The sequence below is a fragment of the Limulus polyphemus genome, unplaced genomic scaffold, assembly GCF_000517525.1.
Source record: "Limulus polyphemus unplaced genomic scaffold, Limulus_polyphemus-2.1.2 Scaffold2366, whole genome shotgun sequence".
Classification (NCBI taxonomy): Eukaryota; Metazoa; Arthropoda; class Merostomata; order Xiphosura; family Limulidae; genus Limulus; species Limulus polyphemus.
The window spans coordinates 87,811-97,687 of record NW_013667976.1 but is presented as its reverse complement, the minus strand read 5'-3'; the positions used below and the strand labels follow the sequence as shown (position 1 = coordinate 97,687).

The 9,877-nt window shown below is 32.2% G+C and overlaps 1 protein-coding gene across 1 annotated transcript in view; it reads right to left on the bottom strand.

Annotated features, from left to right (window-relative positions):
- The window catches only part of LOC111087606, an 80,192-nt gene that overhangs the window by 5,814 nt on the left and 64,501 nt on the right, over positions 1 to 9,877 (bottom strand). The window contains exons 30-33 of the mRNA XM_022394820.1: positions 8,776 to 8,879; positions 7,789 to 7,865; positions 2,827 to 2,982; positions 2,312 to 2,494 (exon numbers count right to left, since the gene is read on the bottom strand). Coding sequence (XP_022250528.1) covers positions 2,312 to 2,494; positions 2,827 to 2,982; positions 7,789 to 7,865; positions 8,776 to 8,879 — 520 coding nt within the window. The remainder of the gene's footprint in view (positions 1 to 2,311; positions 2,495 to 2,826; positions 2,983 to 7,788; positions 7,866 to 8,775; positions 8,880 to 9,877) is intronic.

Genomic DNA, 9,877 nt, shown 5'->3' with positions numbered 1-9,877 from the left:
CTAGAAACGTTGCGTCATAGTAGTCACGTGACCCGCTGACACAACAATATTTTGGTTATAAGTTTCGAAAAAGCAAATTTTTGAAGGGATGCAACAAGAATTATCTGTTCTGAATTGGGCAGCTTATATATTTGGAGACACTTATCAAATGTGAAAAAATTTTAAAGATAAGTTTTATACATTCAAGATAAACATATTCCTTACAGAAAGAAAAGAGTGACTTCAAGTAAGAAACCAAGTTCGCTCACAAAGGGTATAAGAGATAAAATTAAAGAAAAGCATCACAAGTTTAAGAAATTTAAATTAACTAGTATGATGGGAGATTTAGAAGATTATAGAAAATCAATTTAGAATATTGGTCAAACAGGAAAAAAGGACATTAAAAAGGATGTATGAAAAAAGATTGTCTGAAAATGTAAAAATTAACAGTAAGGATTTCTTTAAACGGTAAACAAAATGCTAGGATGGTGGTAGGACCCTCGAGGGATGATAAAGGAAGGCTTGTATCCTATAGTTATAAGATGGCTGAGCTATTAAATTCTGGTTTTTCTTCAGTTTTTACTAATGAAGATTTAAACAGTATTCCTCATCTTGAACAGTTGATAGATGGAAACAAGATCAAACAAGATGACTGCATTAATTCTGAGCTTGTTAAGAAAAAATTGGAAAAATTAAAGAATGATAAGGCTTCTGGGCCAGATAACATTTCCCCAAGGGTTTTGAAGGAGGTTATGGATTGGATATGTGAGCCACTTGCTACAGTTTTGTGTAAGTCCTTGAACAGTGGACAAGTGTCAGAGGATTGGAAGTTAGCTAATGTCACTCCACTTTCCAAGGGAGGTAATAAACATTGTCTCAGTAATTATAGGCTTATTAGCCTTACATCAATTGTGGGAAAGTTTTGGGAAGTCTAATAAAAGATGCTTTGCAAAGTCATTTAACAAAGCTTAGAATTTTATTGGATAGTCAACATGGTTTCACTAAGGGAAAATCTTGCCTTACAAATCTTTTGAAATTCTTTGAAAAGGTTACAGCTTATGAAGATGAGGGTAAGGGTGTTGATTTGGTGTAGCTAGAGTTTCAGAAAGCATTTGACAGGATGCCACATAAAATGCTTGTAAAAAAACTACCTTTACAGGTGTGGGGGGATAAGTTAGCTAATTGGATAGAAGAGTGGCTGGATGAAAGAAAGCAGAGTGTTGTTATAAATGGAGTTCAGTTAAACCAGATTAATGTTACTAGTGGAGAACCTCAGAGCTCAGTCTATGGATCTTTGCTCTTTTTCATTTACATCAATACATAGATGAAGGAATGGTCAACAAGTTACTTAAATTTGCCAGTGATATTAAGGTCTTGGGTGTTACTAGCTGTGAAGAGAATGTTGCTGCTTTATAGAAGGATTTAGATCATTTAGTGAGTTAGGCAAATAAATGGCAGATGGGTTTTAATTATAATAAATGCAAGTTAATGCATGTGGGTTATCATAATTTGAATTATAAGTATAATTTGGATGGGAATAACCTTAACAGTGTTATAAAAGAAATGGATCTTGGTGTAATGGTTGATCAATCTCTTAAGCCATCCAAGCAGTGTTCTGTTACTAGTGGTGGGGCAAATAGGATTTTAGGCTATAGCTACAGAAATATTGAGTACAAGTCTAAAGAGGTTATAATTTCATTGCATAGGTCACTGGTTATTCCACATTCGGAGTATTGTGTTCAGTCTTGGGCTCCTTACCTTATGAAGGACATTGAATTGTTGTAAAGGGTTCAGAGGAGGGTTACTAGAATGGTGCCTGGAATGGAGGGGTTATCACATGCGGAGATCTTAAGATCTCTGAAATTGTTTTCTCTTGAGAAAAGAAGAATTAGAAAGGGTCTGATTGAAGTGTTTAAAATTGTAAAGGGAACTTAAGGTGTTGATGCATCATCTTTTTTAATACTTAATGGTGAGAGTGGTAGGACTAGGGGACACTAATATAAATTTTGGCAGGGTAGGGGTCATCTTCAGCTAAGATAGTTTTCTTTTTCTATCAGGGTTGTTGGCCTTTGGAATGGGTTGCATTCAGATGTTGTGGAGGCAGTAAATTTAAGAGAAAGCTTAATAACTTTATGAATAATAAGGGCTGGCTTTAAGATTTGAATTTATTTGTTTAATAGTTTTAGTTTAGTTTAAAGATTGGGACAGCTAAGATGGGCCAATAGGTTTCTTGTTGTCCCTAAACATTATGTTATGTTATAACTGATACTTTGCACAATATATACATGAAAACAATTTTGTGATAACAAGCCCTGACATTTTGAAAACTCACCTGGTGATAAAGTGGCAGGAGGAGGTGTAGCAAAACTTAGTGAATCTATCTCAATTTCTATCACTTGGTTGTTCAAATCCTTCAAGGGAAACTCCCCATTTGATATCATTGTTGCTATGGTCTCCATAATGAGTGTAACATTAACTTGGTTAGGATCCAGTTCAAAGAAGACATCAACAGATCCTTGTTAGAGGAAATAAATATATGAATGTTTAGTTTCAGTTAAACATTAAAATTAAATAAAGTTTGAAAACCCAGAGTATATATATATTACAGTATATTCATTCAAATATAGTACTGGTTATAACATGAGGCATAAATAATTAAACTTTTCATAAATCAACTATTTGTTCCATAGCTTTGTGTTATTAATACATAGATAAGACCAGACATATTTGTACTGTTTTCTACTTTATTACTACACTTTTTTGTTTTTATAAGCTGTGATGAATGACGGTAATATCTCAAACCAAGAACCACACAAGATATACTGGTCAAAAATAAATTTAACCCACCAGGTTGTGCATCCAAGTTACGTATAGCTGATGGTGGAATATTTAATAATTTTGCTATCTGTTTCTTCATATTTTCCAGGAATTCACTTTTTCTATCACCAACTAGAAGCTTGTAGTCTCCATTAATTTTGAAGCTTACTCGTTGGGCTTTTGAGACTACAGAAATATAAAATAATACCATTTATAGTTTATGTAATCTACTAGTTTGACAAAATTATTTTTAGCATGTTTTTTTTTTCAGAGGTCCTATTGATTCATACAAAAACAAAAAACACACCAAATTATGAGTTAAGTTTGTTTATCCTGAGGTACTGTACAATTAAAGAATCCAAGTTAATTTCCTCTATGCATATTTTAATGATAAAAATTTATTACCTTTAGTATTTTGGAAAGAAGTTTTAACTTGAACCCACAAGTACTTCAGATTATGTAGTTTGGTGTATTACTAATCCATGAAAATCACTACATTAATTGTTATTGTACTGAATCAAGTGTCATATGCTTGAATTTAAAAACTATATATATATACACACATGATGAGATCCCGCTATAAAATTATTATTTTCACAGAATTTAGGACAAAACAAAGACAACTGTATGTTTCACAAATACTTCTTTTATTAATGTCTATGTTTCATCATTGTTCATTTTATCTTTTTTAAGAAAACGTTTTAACTTCAAACAGAAGTAGCTCTAGAGATAGCAAGGCCCTAGGCGAAAGTCATACACGAGGCCCCTTGACGTGAGAAAAACATTTCATATATTAAGTGAAATAAAACATCAATATATGATCACAACAATTTATTGGATAGATACAATTACAATTATATTTCATTTTTCTGCATTTGGTAGTGCTAAATTCATCTATAACAAAGGAATAATCTAATTTTGAAGCCAAATTATGTTCAGTAGACAGACTAGCCAATGCTAATAACTTCTCTGACACATAGTAGATCTCAAGTAAGTTTTTATTAATTTTAATTTTGAAAAAGATCTTTCTGCTGAAGCAACTGTTACCGGAATTGTAATATAATGCTACATAAACATTAGGATAAACTTCAATTAAACTATCATCTATAATATATTTTAGTGAATCATGAATGTCTATGTACAGTCCTGGTATACAATCTTAGTTCCTCAAATAATTCTTTGCCATTTATATTGGAGTTGGAAGATTCAGACAGCATAAATAGCACTTGTAGTTCTTTACAACACTATAAAAGTTCTTCATCAGACTTGTTCTTTAAAGATGAAATATTGTAGAGAAAACCAAAATTGATGTAGTAGGTTTTTAATCCCTCAAGTCGAGGTCCAGCATTTGCATAAATCATTTCAACAATGACATTCAAATATCCAGTTTTGAAAATGTCTGCAGGGTTAGCACTAGTTTCATCTGACACTCATAATCAAAATGTATTTTCTTCTTACATAGACTAATTTCTTCAAAATTCTTCTGAATGCTCATTTCATGAGCTATTTCATTGGAAGTCACTATAGCAGAGTGAAACCTGTTTCTTCTATAATCATCTAGCCAGCATAGAAATTCCTCAAAATGTTTCAATGCCGTGTCCAACTGCATATTACACTGTTGTCATACTTTACTAATTAGGTTTATTTTCACTAAAATATCATACCACACTACTAAAAAAAGTATAAACTCGTATGAGAAAATTTCTTCTTGCATCGAATTGCATTCACTACAAAATGTTGGATCGCTGCTTATTTCTGACAGTTTTTCTAAGCAATCAGCAATATCTTTTAATTGGTACTGGGCAGCCTTCACACTCTCCACTCTTCATTCCCATCTGGTTTTGGACAAAGGCTTGACAGTAATATTTACTCTTTCTTTTAACATAATCCACCTTTTGGATGAACCAGAAAATAACATATACAACCTTTGTAAAATAATCTAGCCTTTGTACTAGATGCTGCTGCATCACCAAGTACTAAATTCCAACTGTGACATCCACATGGTGTAAAGAAGGCTAAAGGATTAATATTTAGTATTTTTTTCTCCCCACATTAGCTCTATTATCATATTCTTGTCCAGTCCTAGGTTGTTGATTTGTGAAAGTAAGCAATTTGTTAATCCTTTAGCCATAGTTTTTTCTACCAGTATAAATCCGACAAAATGTTCCTGAATGTCTCCCAACTTTTCAGCAAAGTGATGCAATATCATCATCATATGTTTGGTGTGACTTATGTCTGTATACAATCCAGAATTTTTGAATAATATTTTGTTTGCTGTATATTTTGAATAATTAAAAGTTTATTATGTTTGACCATCAATGCTATTAACTCATTTTTAATGTTTTTTTTCCAAATAATGTCAATGAAGACTATTATCTTCTATGTGTTGTAAGTGTTCTTGAAGAAGAGGATTAAACTTCACAGTAAATTTAACCAGGTCTAAGAAGTTTCCACTTCTTTCCTGTTCTAAACTATCCCTATGTCCTCTAAATGCCATGTTATGTGAAGCTAAATACTGAGTTATGGCCAAGAGTCTTTTCAAAATATCATGCCAGTGTTGCTTTTCCTGCTATATTTGATTTTGAATTTCTGTATCAATAGTCTTTCTGCATTTCAGCCTCTTTTCTGATTCCATTCATTTCAAGGCACGCTCTATGTGATCTGAACAGTTCTCATGAGGCTTAAGATGACTACTGAAGTTCTTCCAATCATTACAGCAGTGAGATACTAACGCTACACTTGAGGATGAGAATAGATGACAGGCAAAACATTAAACAATGTTTTTGCTTGGAGAGTAAACCAACCAACGCCTTTCTTGTTTTTCCTTGTTGCTTAGAATTCTAATGTAATGGAATGAGCAGAAATGCCTGTTTTTATCATCCACTGGGAAAGTTACATTTTCTTCTTGAATCGGTCTTTTGAGAATATAATTTACTCTATCTATACCCTGTATTGGGAAATTCCATTCATCGGGATCATAACTAATAGATTCATATGTTTTGTTAAGATCATCGGATTTTAATGTATTAACGTTAACAGAATCTTGCTGACTTTTTGTAGACACTTCAGCAGATGTTTCTATCAGAGCATTATTATGCTCACAATGAATGGATGTGCTTTAAGAATGTTCTCCCTGGGCCAAACCATTTCCCGCATCTTCATTTTCATTCTCAATTGCACCTTCAGACTGATTTACTTTTTCTGCCTTTATATATTTCAGCGTTAAACCACGTAACTGTTCTTTGCATTCTTCCAAAGTCGCCCGCTTTCATCTTGTTACAAAACCCAAAATTTTCTGCCCTTGTCACGTTCTCTTCTGCTCTTACACATTTTTGCGATGGGTATAATCTTATTATTTTATTATTTGTCTCTAATCACAGGTAATTCACTATATGACAAGAACCGTTACAAATTCATCCAAGCTTTCTGGTTGCTTTTCATGTGACTAACAAATTTGCACTCTGATTGAAATTGATGATTATGTACTCAATGGACAAAGAAATAGAAAAAGTCATTTGATACATAAAAATCTCTGCTTCCTATTGGTTATAGGTAATATATAACTAAACGTAAGAGAGTATGTGACAGATGAATGTGGCAGAAGGGGTCTCATTTTCTATTTGATAGCTCTGTGACCAAACAAAACTGGGAGCTATAAAAATTATGATTTGTCTGAGCAACTTATAGGAAGTACTTTACGTTAAATTTTGCACATATCCAAGGGGTGATAATAAAATAAAGAAGAGAACAAACCTTGAGAAAATGTGTCACACCCATCACACTAGGGGAAATTCAGGATTTTTAAAAATATTCCCTTACAGAATTAAGAACTTAAAACTTATAGAATATTAAAATATGGATTATTATCTAAGATTTTATGCTATATTAATTGCTTTAATATAAACAAAAAGTAGTTTAATAAAATTTTGAACATAAGACATAACCCTTGCGTCATGTGCAGAAAAGGATACCCAGGTGGATAGGATGAAAAAAATGTTTTCAAAAGTGTGCATATTTTGTAAAAGATACATTACAAGAGTTAGTGCACTTACATTAGATTGTTTAATATAGTTTAATGTAGTATAATTACATTTTGTTAAACAATAGTCCACTAATTATACATGCTATTTTTAAACTAATTTCTAAGATAGCTAATACTTCATTGTTCAAGCCTAGGTAGCATACCCATGACTGTACCAGCACCCTGGTGGATAGTAGCCTACTCAAACAAACATACATCAGTCTTGTCAGGAAAAGATGCCTACTTGATACCATTGTTCACCATTGCTATATTTATCTCAACCATGCTCAGCTTAACCAGAAATGCTCAGTGTCCAGCATGCAAAATAATTGAAAAATTAAGTCCATGCCTTGAGCGAGGCTGGGAGCAGTAATTTTGCTAGGCTAAAACAATTCCACCTTTATAGTGGTCTTGCACAAGGCCGTGACCTAGTTCGGCGTACAGTAGAGCCACCTCAGACTTCAAATTACTGATTTGTTTTTAACATATTAACTTCCAGTGCAGTCCGTATATTTATCGTATTGAGTGATTTTGTGTTTTTGTCTGTTATAGCATTCAGTGTAAAGAAATGGTCAAAAATGGATGAAATAATTAATTTTTCTGCACAAAATACATAGGATATCCCAACAGTAGTTAATAAGTTTAGCTGCAATACTGATAGCAGTACCAGATTAATGCATAGGCCACCTAGGCACAGGCCTAGGGCCCCACTAGCCACTGAAGTAAAAGCAATTATGGTTCATAAAACTTGCGAAATAGAGGAAAGATCGAATTATCATCATTATTATTATTCCCAAATATTACCTGGGCCTAGGGCCCACTAAATCTGGCCCTGATTGACAATACATTTGTTCAGATTTTTTTCTGTATGACTCGTATGTTATTAGAGAATAATGAACAAAATTCATGTATTTACAAGTAATTTGTTGCATAGATAATTTAGATAAATGTGTTTATAAAGTGAAATTTACCAGGGGGAAAAGTGTTGGGACTTTCAGTTTCAGGAGTCACTGTTGATTTGTAGTTACTGCCATTAACCTTGAACACCCTATTCATCATAAAAAATACATTATAGAATCATTCAGTAAAGAAAGCAAGAGAAAAAACTTAAATATATGCACATCACTTTAAAAATACAGCACACATATACAAATGTATTTTTCATACAATTTTTTTTTTGTTTTTTTAAATTTTAAATTTCCTCAATAAAGATCTAATGTTATAATTCTTTATTAAAAAAAAGTATCATAACTTTTCAGAAACCAATTTTCTATTGCCATAGTTACGGATGAAAAGAATAATTATCTATCTAAGTAAGTAATAACGTTTTTATCAAATTTGGGTTGAGAGAACCTCAGCTGAAAATTACAAGGAAACAGCACTCCATAGTTTTGGTTGAAACTGACTAAAATAATCATTAATTCTCAACCTCTTGTTCATGTGATCTTTGTTAAAAATTACTAAAATAATGATATCTTTGTCTAAGGAGTCAACATTTCTCAGTCAAGAATTAGTAAAAATATGTACACATGCATACATACATATATTTAAATGAACAAAACAAGCCCAAACAACAACAAATTAAATTAAAGACGCTGCACAAATTAAAAGGGTCTCCAGGGTACAGGCTATAATGTGGGATATAAAACGTGTCCTGGGTTTTGGAGGTAATTGTGGAAGTAGGATCCACATTGCAGTGGGGATACGCTGTCTATCAGTTTTAACCTCCATTCACCAGTCTCACATAAAAAAAAATTCATAAAAAATCAAATAAAATCATATAAGAAATACAAGTTAGGAGAGAGAGAGATTGTATTTATTTTGGTGACTTTATTTACTGATATTGACTCATTTCTTCCTTCCTTCACATAAAATATATCAAGTTAATTTACAGTGGATAAAAATGATTTTGAAGCAGTTTCTTTAGGAGAGAAAATGACAAAAATGAACAGACTTACCCAACTACTCCAAAGGATTTACAGGAACAAATAGTTATTCCAGGGATAGTTGTATTAGTCATACAGTTTTGGCTATCCCAGTGATCAACTTCCCACATGAAACACTAGGAATTGCAAGGTAAATACTAATTGCTTCTAATATACTTAAAAAAAGGTAATAAAATGTGACATACACACAAAGAAAATGGAAAAGACTCAGTTTTTTGTTTACCAAAACTTTAAATGGAACTTACATATTAACCAAAAAAAAAGCAGCTTCAGCTTCAGATAAATTAAACTAGTTAAACACTTGTTAAGGTAGAATTTTGAAAAGCTAAGGAAACTATATGGACGGTGTTTACACTGACCTATGAAGTAGGAATTAAATTCTAAGTTGTGAAGAAGTGTAAACTGAGACCAGACAATGTTCAAACTTGTGATTCTTCTTTGCCTACAGACTTGAATACTACAATCTTAGTTTCACTTTAATGATTATTAAGACAACATTTTGTCAGGACCTTCAGCTATGCTAGTTGGCTTGAAAAACTCAAAATCTTTGTCATTTTGTATTTGTTGAATGTGCCAATTTCTAAGTTTTAATTACAGAAATTTTAAAGGTGATATTCTAGATGCAGCAGCTTAGTTAACTAAATTATATGCCAAGTAAGTAGAAACATAGGTCCTAATCTTGTTTAATTTCAGTTTCTAACTGTTCAGAAGAATCTGAAAAATTTTTATAGCATTATTTAAGCCCCCCCAGTGGCACAGCAATATGTCTGTAGACTTACAATGCTAGAAACCAGGTTTCAATACCCATGATTGGCAGAGCACAGATAGCCCATTGTGTAGCTTTGTGTTTAACTACAAACAGCATTATCTAAACTTTGCATGTTAAACAATATCTAATGCCAAGTTTTAGAAAACAACTAAACTAGGAAAATAATAAATTGACTTAAACTGAGCTTCTAGCTTTACATGTAATATTTTAATTATAATAATAGTCGTTTCAGAAAATAAATGAGGATTGTGTTTTTTTTAATGTAAATTAGGACTTGTGACAACATATTATGTCTTTACAGCATCTACTGATTTATAGCATTTTAGTAAATTATAAGATATATAT